Source organism: Oncorhynchus gorbuscha, linkage group LG12, assembly GCF_021184085.1.
Source record: "Oncorhynchus gorbuscha isolate QuinsamMale2020 ecotype Even-year linkage group LG12, OgorEven_v1.0, whole genome shotgun sequence".
Taxonomy (NCBI): domain Eukaryota; kingdom Metazoa; phylum Chordata; class Actinopteri; order Salmoniformes; family Salmonidae; genus Oncorhynchus; species Oncorhynchus gorbuscha.
The window spans coordinates 23,693,388-23,710,419 of NC_060184.1; the positions used below are offsets into that span (position 1 = coordinate 23,693,388).

Consider the following 17,032-nt stretch of genomic DNA (forward strand, 5'->3'; position numbering starts at 1 on the left):
GCCCAGAGTCGCCGGGGTAGGCTGTCATTGTAAATAAGAATTTGTTCTTAACTGACTTGCCAAGTTAAATAAAGGTTAAATAAATAAATAAAAATAATAATTGAAAAATGTCAGTGGTGGGGCTGCCAATGGAAAATACAGAGCGTAGGGGTTGGTAATGTTCTCTAGCTGTGCTGTGATTGGCTCAGTGTTCTGTCACAGAATATTGATAGCACTTTATAGACCTAACATAAGACAGCAACTTTTCCTTTAAACTTTTGGCAATGTTATGATTGTGTATTTGAAGTGCAATGTACTATGCAAAGTAAGAGATAAATGATGTGGTTTCTCTGATATTCCATGTACAGGTAAGTGCCAAAATAAAGGAAACACAAGTAAATTAGGGTTATAAAGTATATTGAAAGCAGGTTCTTCCACACAGGTGTGGTTTTCTGAGTTAATTAAGCAATTAACATACCATCATACTTAGAGTCATGTATAAAAATGCCCAGTTGCCCATTCTTTTGGCTACATCTCAGTGACTTTGAAAAATGTGTCTCAAAGGAGCACAGGGGTTTTAAAGGGTGTGTGTCTGTTTGTCTGTCTGTATTTCTGTTACCAGATCTCAACCCAATTAAACACTTATGGGAGATTCTGGAGCAGTGCCTGAGACAAGGGTTTTCCACCACTATCAACCAAATGCCAAATAATAGAGTTTCAGGTACTTGTAGAATCTATGCCAAGGCACATTGAAGCTGTTCTGGCGGCTCAACTCCCTATTATGACACTATGAGGGTGTTTCCTTTATTTTGTCAGTTACCTGTAGACTGATATTGTTTTAATATCTTGCTGCATATGTGTGGACCCACTTTAGCATATCATATAACGTTTTGAAAAAACCTACAGTACCAGTCAAAAGTTTGAACACACCTACTCATTCAATGGTTTTTCTTTATTTTTTAAACTATTTTCTACATTGTAGAATAATAGTGAAGACATCAGAACTATGAAATAACACATGGAATCATGTAGTAATCAAAAAAGTGTGAAATACATTCTTGAAAGTAGCCACCCTTTGCCTTGATGACAGCTTTGCACACTCTTGGCATTCTCTCAACCAGCTTCATGAGGTAGTCACCTGGAATGCATTTAAATTAGCAGGTGTGCCTTGTTAAAAGTTCATTTGTGGAATTTATTTCCTTCTTAATGCGTTTGAGCCAATCAGTTGTGTTGTGACAAGGTAGGGGTGGTATACAGAAGATAGCCTTATTTGGTAAAAGACCAAGTCCGTATTATGACAAGAACAAGTCACATAAGCAAAGAGAAATGACAGTCCATCATTACTTTAAGACATGAAGGTCAGTATGCAGAAGATTTCAAGAACTTTGAACTTTCTTCAAGTGCAGTCGCAAAAACCATCGAGCAATGTGATGAAACTGGCTCTCATGAGAACCGCCACAGGAAAGGAAGACTCACAAGTTACCTCTGCTGCAGAAGATAAATTCATTAGAGTTAACTGCACCTCAGATTGCAGCCTAAATACAGTTGAAGTCAGAAGTTTACATACACCTTAGCCAAATACATTTAAATAAAAAAAATCGCAATTCCTGACATTTAATCCAAGTAAAAATTCCATGTCTTAGGACAGTTAGGATCACCACTTTATTTTAAGAATGTGAAATGTCAGAATAATAGTTGAGAGAATGATTTATTTCAGCATTTCTTTATTTCATCACATTCCCAGTGAGTCAGAAGTTTACATACACTCAATTAGTATTTGGTAGCATTGCCTTTAAATTGTTTAACTTGGGTCAAATGTTTCAGGTAGCCTTTCACAAGCTTCCCACAAATGGGGGAATTTTGGCCCATTCCTCCTGACAGAGGTGGTGTAACTGAGTCAGGTTTGTAGGCCTACTTGCTCGCACACGCTTTTTCAGTTCTGCCAACAAATTTTCAATGGGATTGAGGTCAGGGCTTTGTGATGGCCACTCCAATACCTTGACTTTGTTGTCCTCAATCCATTTTGCCACAACTTTGGAAGTATGCTTGCGGTCATTGTCCATTTTGAAGAACCATTTGCGACCAATCTTTATCTTCCTGACTGATGTCTTGAGATGTTGCTTCAATCTATCCACATAATTTCCTACCTCATGGTGCCATCTATTTTGTGAAGTGCACCAGTCCCTCCTGCAGCAAAGCACCCCCACAACATGATGCTGCCACCCCCATGCTTCACAGTTGGGATGATGTTCTTCGGCTCGCAAGCCTCCCCATTTTCTTCAAAACATAACGATGGTTATTATTGTCACGTCTGCCCCCCGGCACTTCAGGGCGCCAGGCTGCCCTGCTTCACTCACTCCTATCATCTATTACGCACAGTGATATTGGACTCACCTGGACTCACTCATCATCCGTTTATTTCCTCCCATATATTTGTCAGTTCCCTTGCTCTGTTCCCTGCAGATGCACTGATTGTTTTTTGTCTTTGTTTTCTTGTATACTGACGCTGTTCTTGTCTCGTTCAATATTAAATGTTTGACTCCCCATACCTGCTTCGTCAACTCATGTGACAATTATGGCCAAACAGTTCTATTTTTGTTTCATCAGACCAGAGCACATTTATCCAAAAAAGTACAATCTTTGTCCCCATGTGCAAACCATAGTCTGGCTTTTTTATGGCGGTTTTGGAGCAGTGGCTTCTTCTTTGCTGAGCGGCCTTTTAGGTTATGTCGATATAGGACTCGTTTTACTGTGGATATAAATACTTTTGTACCTGTTTCCTCCAGCATCTTCAGAAGGTCCTTCCTGTTCTGGGATTGATTTGCACTTTTCGCACCAAAGTACGTTCATCTCTAGGAGACAGAACGCATCTCCTTCCTGAGCGGTATGACGACTGCGTGGTCCCATGGTGTTTATACTTGCATACTATTATTTTTACAGCTGAATGTGGTACCTTCAGGCATTTTGAAATTGCTCCCTAGGATGAACCAGACTTGTGGAGGTCTACAATTTATTTTCTGAGGTCTTGGCTGATTTCTTTTGATTTTCCCATGATGTTAATCAAAGAGGCACTGAGTTTGAAGGTAGGCCTTGAAATACATCCACAGGTACACCTCCAATGGACTCAAATGTTGTCAATTAGCATATCAGAAGCTTCTAAAGCCATGAAATAATTCTCTGAAATTTTCTAAGCTGTTTGAAGGCACAGTCAACTTAGTGTATGTAAACTTCTGACCCACTGAAATTGTGAATAAGAGAAATAATCTGTAAACAATTGTTGGAAAAATGACTTGTGTCATACACAAAGTAGATGCCCTAACCGACTTGCCAAAACTATAAGTAATTTGTGGAGTGGTTGAAAATAGTGTTAATATCTCCAACCTAAGTGTATGTAAACTTCCGACTTCAACTGTAAATGCTTCACAGAGTTCAAGAAACAGACACATCTCAACATCAACTGTTCAGAGGAGGCTGCTTGAATCAGGTCTTCATGGTCAAATTTCTGCAAAGAAACCACTACTAAAGGACACCAATAAGAAGAAGAGGCTTGCTCGGTCCATTAAACACCAGAAATGGACATTAAACCTGTGGAAATCTGGTTCCAATCAGCGTGTCTTTGTGAGATGCAGAGTAGGTGAATGGATGATCTCCGCATCTGGGGTTCCCATTGTGAAGCATGGAGGAGGAGGTGTGATCGTGTGGGGGTACTTTGCTGGTGAAACTGTCAGTGATTTAATTAGAATTCAAGGCACACTTAGCAGCTTAGCAGCTTGGCTACCACAGCATTCCGCAGCGATACGCCATCCCATATGGTTCGTGAGACTATAAAAACTTTGTTTTTCAAAAGGACAATGAACCAAAACACACCTCCAGGCTGTGTAAAGGCTATTTTACCAAGGATAGTGATGGAGTGCTGCATCAGATTGTCTCCACAATCACCTGACCTCAACCCAATTGAGATGGATGGGATGAGTTGGACCGCAGAGTGAAGGAAAAGCAGCCAACAAGTTCTCTAACAAGTGCTGATATGTGGGAACTCCTTCTTCATGAAGCTAGTTGAGAGAATGCCAAGTGTGTACAAAGCTGTCATCAAGGTGGCTACTTTGAAGAATCTAAAATCTAAAATATATTTTGATTTAACACTTGTTTTTTACTACATGATTCCATGTGTTATTTCATAGTTGTGATGCCTTCACTATTATTCTCCAATGTAGAAAAGAGTAAAAATAAAGAAAAACCCTTGAATGAGTAGGTGTCCAAACTTTTGACTGTTACTGTATTTAAATAAATATTGCAATCTGATGTCCCTATGACCAAGGCACATTTGCTCGGACTGCCAAAATGAATGTTACAATGTTCTACATACTGTATTCCAGAATATAATAAAAATGAACAACTAAATGAACAGTTGACTGTTTCAACATGACCTGCTCTTCTGCTTTTTTAGTTGTGGACCTACACAGTGATGAGCTCCATCATGAATTGTGGATGATGTTATCTGTATATGCCCAAACAATTAACTCAACAATATTCAGTTGCAAATAGTGCTCATGTTTCTGTGTTTCTTTGCGCGAATCTTCACCGTTACCCCAAATTGCTATGAAAATACTTTGAATAATGTTCCTGGTAACATGTTTAGAGTGGTGTGATTTTTCTTAAAACCGAATTCTCAGCGTTTCAGACAAAGATACTTTATTTTAGGTTTAACGTTTCTGACAGCAAGTGCTCCAATACACCAAAATAAATCAAATATAATACAAAAAACAGGGAATAATAATACTTTGAAAGAAATCTGTTCCAAATCATTTCATTAATGTGCTTTGGATAAAATCCAGCAGGGAATAAAAAAGCAACACACTTAAAATGCAGTCCAGCAGCTGGACAATCAATAAAAGAGAACAGCACAATTCTGGAATGACAAGTGCATTGTAATCATCACATTCTTACAATCAGTTCTTATTTTTCTATCAACTAGAGTTCAGTGTACAGTACATATGAACAATGAACCAAATGTACAATAATCACTTCACTCCATTAGCAATCCTGATATATTTGTCTTTATACCCATTTGCCTCAAGAGATAATGGTTCCAACATGGAAAGTTGTCATATCTGTGGGTAAGTAGTTGTAAGGTCAGACTAAATGTACTGCAGAGAAGCAATCCACAGTGTTCTAAGTATAGTTTATTTAAGCAATTTTATTTATAAATATTTTTTTAACTAGGCAAGTCAGTTAAGAACAAGGTCTTATTTACAATGACGGCCTACCCCAGCCAAACCCTAACCCGGACAACGCTGGGCTAATTGTGCGCCACCCTATGCAATAAGGCACAAGGAGGTATGGTATATGGCCAATACACTACGGTTAAGGACTGTTCTTAAGCACGACACAACGTGGAGTGCCTGGATACAGCCCTTAGCTGTGGTATATTGGCCATAAACCCCCGAGATGCCTTATTACAAATTATAAACTGGTTACTAACATAATTAGAGCAGTAAAAATAAGAGTTTTGTCATACCCATGGTATATGGGCAGTCAGCCAATCAGCATTCAGGGCTCGACCACCCAGTTTATAAATGAATATAACTGTAGGGGCTGCATCAGTATCCAATGTCCTCAGACAATGTTGGACAGGGAAGGGGCCATTTATAATGTGCAGCCTTAACACACAACAGTAATACATAGTAAGGCACTGACTCATGTTAAGTCTGTATATTACTTTATCGTACCTCTGGACATGATACTTTAACGGGGTAGTTTTACAAAAAGAGATCAATTTGAAGGAACAATTAAACACTGAAATAACCCACATCGCAAACTCAAAGTTTAAAATGCAATAACGTTTGTGCTCATGTAAAAAAGGAAACAGTCACAATTGAGCATTTACACAAGTCTTAAGCACAAAACCTTCTAAACATGTCAAATGTACAGTACGAGGGAACGTGATGGGGTAACAGTATATTTCTATACATGAAACAAATCTTCAAAATCAGAAATAGCCACTGCTATCTATTCACAGTTTGCGATCACAGTGTACTTTTGCATGTTTGCTACATGTTTTTGATCATTTTTTTAATCATTCAGTGATCCTTCTCTCTGTACAGAATCTGGGGAGGTGGGGCAGTGGATGATTAGGCCCCACCCTCTCAGGCCACCCTGATGCGAGGCTCCTCCTCTATCTCCTGCCTTAGGCTGGTATAGGTCACCGAGGGTTCCAGGGGCCCCAGAGTGGGCGTGTCCGTGATGGGGTGGCCGGCGTTGCGGAAATGCTTGTAGACGCGTGGGTCCTGTGCCACATAGGTGGAGGAGGAGGTGTAGAACACCAGACCCAGGATGATGATGACGAAGGACAGGAGGTAGAGCCCTGAAAACTGGAACAGACACACAAACACTCTCCGTAAACTAAGAAATAGTGAAAAATCTCTGTCTGATGAGATGAAACACAGAGGGCATTGTAATAGTAAACCAAGCAGAGATTCCAAGAGGCTGCTTTGTGGGCTACTCATGGCACAATTGTAGAAAATGCATCAAGTGATGACTATGTCTAGAAACCGAAGTTAGGATATGGGAAAGTAATGAAATGCACAAGGTAATGAGCATTTTTAGAACAGAATGTCTACATTTGTCTTTCTATTTTTAGTGAACATCTATTACGAGTCACACTGACGTCACATCCTTGGCAAAGCGGGAACCTATCATGTGACAAGTAAAAACTAGAATCCCGAAAGACAGGGTGATAATCCAAATCCAATTGTATTGGTCACATGCGCCGAATACAACAGGTGTAGACTCTACAGTGAAACGCTTACTTACGAGACCTTTCCCAACAATTCAGAGTTAAAAAGTTCTAAAAAAAAATCAAATAAAAACTTTTAGCAAAAGGGGAAAAAATGAAATAGTAACACAATAACAATAAGGAGGCTATATACAAGGAGTACCAGTACCCAGTCAATGTGCAGGGGTACGAGGTAATACCATCTTGTGATTGAGTTGATTGAATGAGGACAAACGACCATATTTCGAAACAGCCATTTTGTTTTCGAGATACACGGTAAAAATATCTTCCTAGACAGGATTGATGGGTTAAATAAACATAAATGTTTTTTCTACGCTAAGTATGCGAGTAAAACAGATATTCTGGAATAATCCCTGATATGATCCATACAAAACCAAGCAAGATGCTACAAACATGGCTTGACAGACATGGATTTACAGACAAACATGGGTATTGACCCTAGAACTTGTGAGAGACGGAAAGTGTCACTCAAGTACCAACCAGTCGTGTGTTGACACAGCAAATAGGAAAATAGGCCAAATGCACACAGTACATCTAAGAATGTAAAGGCCCAAGGCTCCAATGAGAATGTTACATTACTCAGTCTGCATGTCAATGGAACTTTGTGTGATTCATACGTTCTATTCACACATATCAGTATGACAACACGACACATCAGGTCATATAGTGCAGTGTTCAAATGAGAATTAGACAGAATTAGTGGCACAAGCTCAAAAAAGGCCCCTGACGGTGTGCTCTGATTGGTGTATTGAAGGGGGCGGTTGTTGAAATCAACTAATAACTCAACTGTAACTTTGAACGGGCAATGTTTTGAGGTATTATAATGAGACTACTACTACTGCACCACAGTACAGCTGGTTCTCTTTACTTTTTCCTTGGAAGTTAATTGATTGATTACTGGTAATGCATTGTAACCTCGAATGTAATGATTGACCAATGATTCGATTGGCCTGTTTCCCAGGTCTAAATCCCTGATTAGAGATTAAAGTTAGAGCTACTGTAAGATTGCTGCAGTGCAATAATAAACAATAGTATGACGCAACACCCCAAATCTAAAGCTTCCCAGCTGTAAACATTATTTGTTTAAAATCATAAGAAGAATCTGCTAACATCAAAAGGTAAGGCACTAGTTGTTCATGATGCCCATGTCGGTCCCCTTTCGCTGGGCAGCGTGCAGTGGGTGGCATCTCCTCCCCTGAGTTAACACGATTACCACACTGTTACCAAATTACACATGTCCCTGTGTTCTGAAGCTAGCTGCCATCAGAGATGTGGGAAGGCAGGGATGTTGTAAGACGGAGCAGGGAGACATGGTGTTATGGGATGTTAATTATTTCTGCTCCGCTTATTGGTGGGCTGAGCTACAGGTGGACACCCCCTGAGACTGTGTCTCTGTGACTGTCTATCTGACAATGTCCTAGCTGTAGCAGAGGCAGGCCATGCAGAGAGAGAGAGAGAGAGAGAGAGAGAGAGAGAGAGAGAGAGAGAGAGAGAGAGAGAGAGAGAGAGAGAGAGAGAGAGAGAGAGAGAGAGAGATGGAAAGAGATGCAGAGAAAGAAATAGTGAGTGAGGGAGGGAGAGAGAGAGGAGCGAGAGAGACAAGCAGGGAGAGAGGAGCATGAGAGAGTCAAGCAGGGAGAGAGGAGCATGAGAGAGTCAAGCAGGGAGAGTGGAGCGAGAGAGACAAGCAGGGAGAGAGGAGCGAGAGAGACAAGCAGGGAGAGAGGAGCGAGAGAGACAAGCAGGGAGAGAGGAGCGAGAGAGACAAGCAGGGAGAGAGGAGCGAGAGAGCCAAGCAGTGAGAGAGGAGCGAGAGAGCCAAGCAGTGAGAGAGGAGCGAGAGAGACAAGCAGGGAGAGAGGAGCGAGAGAGACAAGCAGGGAGAGAGGAGCGAGAGAGCCAAGCAGGGAGAGAGGAGCGAGAGAGACAAGCAGGGAGAGAGGAGCGAGAGAGACAAGCAGGGAGAGAGGAGCGAGAGAGACAAGCAGGGAGAGAGGAGCGAGAGAGACAAGCAGCGAGAGAGACAAGCAGGGAGAGAGGAGCGAGAGAGACAAGCAGGGAGAGAGGAGCGAGAGAGACAAGCAGGGAGAGAGGAGCGAGAGAGCCAAGCAGGGAGAGAGGAGCGAGAGAGACAAGCAGGGAGAGAGGAGCGAGAGAGACAAGCAGGGAGAGAGGAGCGAGAGAGACAAGCAGGGAGAGAGGAGCGAGAGAGACAAGCAGGGAGAGAGGAGCGAGAGAGCCAAGCATGGAGAGAGGGGCGAGAGAGCCAAGCAGGGAGAGAGGAGCATGAGAGAGTCAAGCAGGGAGAGAGGAGCGAGAGAGCCAAGCAGGGAGAGAGGAGCGAGATAGCCAAGCAGGGAGAGAGGAGCGAGAGAGACAAGCAGGGAGAGAGGAGCGAGAGAGACAAGCAGGGAGAGAGGAGCGAGAGAGACAAGCAGGGAGAGAGGAGCGAGAGAGCCAAGCAGGGAGAGAGGAGCGAGAGAGACAAGCACGAGAGAGACAAGCAGGGAGAGAGGAGCGAGAGAAGGAGTGAGAGGAGCAGGGAGAGAGGAGGGAAAGGAGTTTGAGAAGCAGGGAGAGAGAAGCAGAGAGGAGAGAGAGAAGCAGAGAGAGAAGAGAGAGAAGCAGGGAGAGAGGAGAGAGAAGCAGAGAGAGGAGAGAGAGAAGCAGGGAGAGAAGAGAGAGAGAATCAGGGAGAGCGAGGGAGCCCTCTATGTGTATTAATTAGTAAAGCCCATGCAGGTTTTATTAAGCCTTTTTCTGCAGCAATACGGAGCAATCGGTCCGGTGACCAGAAAATAAAACAACTAGAAAAGATAGTCAAAGTACAGTCAATCACGGAACAAAACCGTTTCTGTCTCGGCACACTAACAGGACTACACAGAGAACATATCAAGAATAGAGTTTGAATTTTGACCACGCATTTACAGAAACAACACAAAATACCTGCAGGTAACACCAACATAAACTGTCTTAATAGGGCATTGGGCCACCACGAGCCTCCAGAACAGCTTCAATGTGCCTTGGCATAGATTCTACAAGTGTTAGGACCTCTATTGTAGGGATGTGACACCATTCTTCCACGAGAAATTCCATAATTTGGTGTTTTGTTGAGGGTGGAAAACGCCGTCTCAGGCATCACTCCAGAATCTCCCATACGTTTTCAATTGGGTTGAGATCTGGTGACTGAGACACACACACACACACCTTTAAACCCCCTATGCTCCTTTGAGACCTACAGTATCTTTCAAAGTCACTGAGATCTCTTCTTCTAGCCATGGTAGCTAAAATAATAGGCAACTGGAAATGTCATACATGACCCTAAGCATGATGAGGATGTGAATTGCTTAATTAACTCCAGAACCACAACTGCTTTCAATATAGGGTACTTTGTATTCCTCATTTATGAACATTTACTAGCATACCACCATCCACATCGACGGGGCTGTAGTGGAGCGGGTCGAGAGCTTCAAGTTCCTTGGTGTCCACATCACTAAGGAACTACCATGGTCCACACACACAGTTGTGAAGAGGGCACGACTGTGCCTCTTCCCCCTCAGGAGGCTGAAAAGATTTGTCATGGGCCCTCAGATCCGCAACAAGTTCTACAGCTGCACCATTGAGAGCATCTTGAATGGCTGCATCACTGCTCGATACGGCAACTGCAACGTATTTTTCAAAGACTCCAGCCACCTAAATCATAGACTGTTCTCTCTGCTACTGCAGAGCAAGCAGTACCATTGCACAAAGTCTGGAACCAGCGGACCCTGAACAGCTTCTACACCCAAGCCAGAAGACTACACATCAAGACTGCTAAATAGCTAATCAAATGGCTACCCGCTCCTGCTACGGTCTATTATATATCCTGTTGCCTAGTCACTTTAATCCTACATACAGTATACAATGGGGCAAAAAAGTATTTAGTCAGCCACCAATTGTGCAAGTTCTCCCACTTAAAAAGATGAGAGAGGCCTGTAATTTTCATCATAGGTACACTTCAACTATGACAGACAAAATTAGAAAAGAAATCCAGAAAATCACATTATAGTATTTTTTATTAATTTATTTGCAAATTATGGTGGAAAATAAGTATTTGGTCACCAAAAACAAGCAAGATTTCTGGCTCTCACAGACCTGTAACTTCTTCTTTAAGAGGCTCGTCTGTCCTCCACTCCATGCAAGATCTCACCCCGTGGGGTCAAAATGATCACAAGAACGGTGAGCAAAAATCCCAGAACCACACGTGGGGACCTAGTTATTTTTACGCGTCATTGTTATTTGTTATTCACTGTGTATTTATTTCTCGTATCACTATTTCTATTTGATTTTTGTATTCGTCTTTTTACTGCGCATTGACAAAGGATCCGTAAGTAAGCATTTCTCTACACCTGTTTACGAAGTATGTGACAAATACAACTGTATCTTAACATTTGATTTGATTATTTACTCAATGTTTCCTTTTATTTTTTGGCAGTTACCTGTACATCACATAACACATGAATGTCACATGGATATCACAGTCACAGGGATAAAGGGATTACAAAAAGAATACTGGACATAAATTAAACTTCGCATTTCGTCTCACTGAAATATGAATCATTGCCCTGACAACCGGGTATTCTCGCTCTCTGGAGGCACATACACAGGCCCCTATTGTAGAGTTGCAATACCTCACTCGCAGTGTTTCAATTTAGCGTTTGCTAAAGTAAACACTCCTGAGAGCAATATCAATGTAGAACATGGGAAACAAATTAGGCAGATAGCTCTGTCAAGAAGACTTTTATTAACATGTGGAGTAATGGGCCGAAGAAAGTGCTATTGCAGCGAGGGAGAATATATGAGAGGAGAAAGCAATAACTGGGAAACTGAGAGGAATACATTCTACTTAGCGTGGTGACATCTCCACATATTCATTTACATTCTCTACAGGAGCCACGGCTAGAGCCCTGCAAACTGGTGATGTCAGCCACCGCAGAAGGAGACTTTCACCACCACTGTTCCTAGTCTACTGTAGGAAAACCTTTGAGGAGAATGAAAATGTAGCCATTTTCTTTTAAGCAGATGGTGTGCTATGGCTAGGTGCTCTGTTCTGATTAGATTCCTATCAGGTCATGGTTTCCTCCTACTGTGGTCATGGCAGTTAGAGATAGCATTACATTACATCAGCTACAGCTCATTTGAATGAGCTATAATGGCGCGGGAGAGGATGGCTGCCGTTTCATCGGCTCTTAACCAACCATACTATTTTATTTGTTTTTTCGCATTTTCTGTACAAGCTAAATGCACGTATATCCTACCAACGGGACATTAAAAACGGTCATATCTTATGCTTCACCGAGTCGTGGCTGAACGACGACATAATTAACATACAGCTGGTGAGTTCCACACTGCATTGGCAGGATATAACAGCCTGCTCTGGTAAGATTAGGGGTGGGGGTCTATGTATATTTATAAACAACTGCTGGTGCACGATATTACATTTACATTTAAGTCATTTAGCAGACGCTCTTATCCAGAGCGACTTACAAATTGGTGCATTCACCTTATGACATCCAGTGGGACAGTCACTTAACAATAGTGCATCTAAAACTTAGGGGGGGTGGGGTGAGAGGGATTACTTAACCTATCCTAGGTATTCCTTAAAGAGGTGGGGTTTCAGGTGTCTCCGGAAGGTGGTGATTGACTCCGCTGTCCTGGCGTCGTGAGGGAGTTTGTTCCACCATTGGGGGGGCCAGGGCAGCGAACAGTTTTGACTGGGCTGAGCGGGAGCTGTACTTCCTCAGTGGTAGGGAGGCGAGCAGGCCAGAGGTGGATGAACGCAGTGCCCTTGTTTGGGTGTAGGGCCTGATCAGAGCCTGGAGGTACTGAGGTGCCGTTCCCCTCACAGCTCCGTAGGCAAGCACCATGGTCTTGTAGCGGATGCGAGCTTCAACTGGAAGCCAGTGGAGAGAACGGAGGAGCGGGGTGACGTGAGAGAACTTGGGAAGGTTGAACACCAGACGGGCTGCGGCGTTCTGGATGAGTTGAAGGGGTTTAATGGCACAGGCAGGGAGCCCAGCCAACAGCGAGTTGCAGTAATCCAGACGGGAGATGACAAGTGCCTGGATTAGGACCTGCGCCGCTTCCTGTGTGAGGCAGGGTCGTACTCTGCGGATGTTGTAGAGCATGAACCTACAGGAACGGGCCACCGCCTTGATGTTAGTTGAGAACGACAGGGTGTTGTCCAGGATCACGCCAAGGTTCTTGGCGCTCTGGGAGGAGGACACAATGGAGTTGTCGACCGTGATGGCGAGATCATGGAACGGGCAGTCCTTCCCCGGGAGGAAGAGCAGCTCCGTCTTGCCGAGGTTCAGCTTGAGGTGGTGATCTAAGGAAGTCTCTAGGTTTTGCTCACCTGAGGTAGAGTATTTCATGATAAGCTGCAGACCACACTATATACCTAGAGAGTTTTTACCTGTATTTTTCGTAGCTGTCTACATACCACCACAGTGGCCGGGGACTTTAATGCAGGGAAACGTAATTATATTTGACCTAATTTATATCAGCATGTTAAACGTGCAACCAAAGGGAAAACAAAACTCAAGACCACCTTCACTCCACACACAGAGACGCGTAAAAAATCTCTCCCTCACCCTCCGTTTGGCAAATCTGACCATAATTCTATCCTCCTGATTCCTGCTTACAAGCAAAAATGAAAGCAGGAAGCACCAGTGACTCGGTCAATAAAAAAAGTGGTCAGATGAAGCAGATGCTAAGCTACAGGACTGTTTTGCTATCACAGACTAGAATATGTTCCGGGATTCTTCCGATGGCATTGAGGAGTACACCACATTTGTCATGTTTTGTCATTGATTATCATGTCTTGTCCCTGTGCTTCCCCTTCTATTCGTTTCCCTCTGCTGGTCTTATTAGGTTCTTTCCCTCTTTCTATCCCTCTCTCTCCCCCTCCCTCTCTCACTCTCTCGCTCTCTCTTCTCTCTATCGTTCCGTTCCTGCTCCCAGCTGTTCCTATTCCCCTAATCAATCATTTAGTCTTCCCACACCTGTTCCCGATCCTTTTCCCTGATTAGAGTCCCTATTTCTCTCCTTGTTTTCCGTTCCTGCCCTGACGGATCCTTGTCTATTATTCACCGTGCTGTGTCTATGTATTGCCCTGTCGTGTCGTGTTTCCCTCAGATGCTGCGTGGTGAGCAGGTGTCTGAGTCTGCTACGTTCAAGTGCCTTCCCGAGGCAACCTGCAGTTCTTGATCAAGTCTCCAGTCTGTTCTCGTCATTACGAGTAGTATTATGCCTTTTGTTTGTAAAGTAACTTTACTGGATTAAAAACTCTGTTTTCGCCAAGTCGCTTTTGGGTCCTCATTCACCTGCATAACAGAAGGATCCGACCAAGGAATGGACCCAGCGACTACAGATGCTCGTAACACTGCCGTCGAGATCCAAGGAGCCATGCTCGGCAGACACGAGCAGGAATTGTCTGCCGCTCGCCATGCCGTGGAGAACCTGGCCGCTCAGGTTTCCGACCTCTCTGGACAGTTCCAGAGTCTTCGTCTCGTGCCACCTGTTACTTCCTGGCCTGCCGAGCCTCCGGAACCTAGGGTTAATAACCCACCTTGCTACTCCGGGCAGCCCACGGAGTGCCGCTCCCACGGAGGCAAGGGCTGATTGTTCTAACAATTACCAGAACTTTAAAGAGGAGATGATTCGGGTTTTTGACCGTTCAGTTTTTGGTAGGGAGGCTTCTAGGGCCCTGGCTTCCCTATGCCAAGGTGATCGATCCATAACGGATTACTCTATAGAGTTTCGCACTCTTGCTGCCTCTAGTGACTGGAACGAGCCGGCGCTGCTCGCTCGTTTTCTGGAGGGACTCCACGCAGTGGTCAAAGATGAGATTCTCTCTCGGGAGGTTCCTTCCAGTGTGGACTCTTTGATTGCTCTCGCCATCCGCATAGAACGACGGGTAGATCTTCGTCACCAAGCTCGTGGAAGAGAGCTCGCGTCAACGGTGTTTCCCTGCTCCGCATCGCAACCATCTCCCTCCTCTGGCTCAGAGACTGAGCCCATGCAGCTGGGAGGTATTCGCATCTCGACCAAGGAGAGGGAACGGAGGATCACCAACCACCTGTGCCTCTATTGCGGATTTGATGGACATTTTGTCAATTCATGTCCAGTAAAGGCCAGAGCTCATCAGTAAGCGGAGGGCTACTGGTGAGCGCTACTACTCAGGTCTCTTCATCTAGATCCTGTACTACTATGTCGGTCCATCTACGCTGGACCGGTTCGGGTGCTACATGCAGTGCCTTGATTGACTCTGGGGCTGAGGGTTGTTTCATGGACGAAGCATGGGCTCGGAAACATGACATTCCTTTCAGACAGTTAGACAAGCCTACGCCCATGTTTGCCTTAGATGGTAGTCATCTTCCCAGTATCAGATTTGAGACACTACCTTTAACTCTCACAGTATCTGGTAACCACAGTGAGACTATTTCTTTTTTGATTTTTCGTTCACCTTTTACACCTGTTGTTTTGGGTCATCCCTGGCTAGTATGTCATAATCCTTCTATTAATTGGTCTAGTAATTCTATCCTATCCTGGAACGTTTCTTGTCATGTGAAGTGTTTAATGTCTGCCATCCCTCCCATTTCTTCTGTCCCCACTTCTCAGGAGGAACCTGGCGATTTGACAGGAGTGCCGGAGGAATATCATGATCTGCGCACGGTCTTCAGTCGGTCCCGAGCCAACTCCCTTCCTCCTCACCGGTCGTATGATTGTAGTATTGATCTCCTTCCGGGGACCACTCCTCCTCGGGGTAGACTATACTCTCTGTCGGCTCCCGAACGTAAGGCTCTCGAGGATTATTTATCTGTGTCTCTTGACGCCGGTACCATAGTGCCTTCTTCCTCTCCGGCCGGGGCGGGGTTCTTTTTGTTAAGAAGAAGGACGGTACTCTGCGCCCCTGCGTGGATTATCGAGGGCTGAATGACATAACGGTTAAGAATCGTTATCCGCTTCCCCTTATGTCATCAGCCTTCGAGATTCTGCAGGGAGCCAGGTGCTTTACTAAGTTGGACCTTCGTAACGCTTACCATCTCGTGCGCATCAGAGAGGGGGACGAGTGGAAAACGGCGTTTAACACTCCGTTAGGGCATTTTGAGTACCGGGTTCTGCCGTTTGGTCTCGCCAATGCGCCAGCTGTTTTTCAGGCATTAGTTAATGATGTTCTGAGAGACATGCTGAACATCTTTGTTTTTGTCTATCTTGACGATATCCTGATTTTTTCACCGTCACTCGAGATTCATGTTCAGCACGTTCGACGTGTTCTACAGCGCCTTTTAGAGAATTGTCTCTACGTAAAGGCTGAGAAGTGCTCTTTTCATGTCTCCTCCGTTACTTTTCTCGGTTCCGTTATTTCCGCTGAAGGCATTCAGATGGATTCCGCTAAGGTCCAAGCTGTCAGTGATTGGCCCGTTCCAAGGTCACGTGTCGAGTTGCAGCGCTTTTTAGGTTTCGCTAATTTCTATCGGCGTTTCATTCGTAATTTCGGTCAAGTTGCTGCCCCTCTCACAGCTCTTACTTCTGTCAAGACGTGTTTTAAGTGGTCCGGTTCCGCCCAGGGAGCTTTTGATCTTCTAAAGGAACGTTTTACGTCCGCTCCTATCCTCGTTACTCCTGACGTCACTAGACAATTCATTGTCGAGGTTGACGCTTCAGAGGTAGGCGTGGGAGCCATTCTAATCCCAGCGCTTCCAGTCTGACGATAAGGTTCATCCTTGCGCTTATTTTTCTCATCGCCTGTCGCCATCTGAGCGCAACTATGATGTGGGTAACCGTGAACTGCTCGCCATCCGCTTAGCCCTAGGCGAATGGCGACAGTGGTTGAGGGGGCGACCGTTCCTTTTGTCGTTTGGACAGACCATAAGAACCTTGAGTACATCCGTTCTGCCAAACGACTTAATGCCCGTCAAGCTCGTTGGGCGTTGTTTTTCGCTCGTTTCGAGTTTGTGATTTCTTACCGTCCGGGTAGCAAGAACACCAAGCCTGATGCCTTATCCCGTCTGTTTAGTTCTTCTGTGGCTTCTACTGATCCCGAGGGGATTCTTCCTTATGGGCGTGTTGTCGGGTTGACAGTCTGGGGAATTGAAAGACAGGTTAAGCAAGCACTCACGCACACTGCGTCGCCGCGCGCTTGTCCTAGTAACCTCCTTTTCGTTCCTGTTTCCACTCGTCTGGCTGTTCTTCAGTGGGCTCACTCTGCCAAGT

The 17,032-nt window shown here is 44.4% G+C and overlaps 1 protein-coding gene across 1 annotated transcript in view; it reads right to left on the reverse strand.

The window, feature by feature from the left end:
- Positions 1–4,654: 4,654 nt before the first annotated feature.
- LOC123990734 (solute carrier family 35 member F1-like) overlaps positions 4,655–17,032 on the reverse strand; it is a 151,248-nt gene continuing 138,870 nt past the window's right edge. The window contains exon 9 of the mRNA XM_046291553.1: positions 4,655–6,350. Within this exon, the coding sequence (XP_046147509.1) occupies positions 6,126–6,350 (225 nt within the window). The 3' untranslated portion in view covers positions 4,655–6,125. The remainder of the gene's footprint in view (positions 6,351–17,032) is intronic.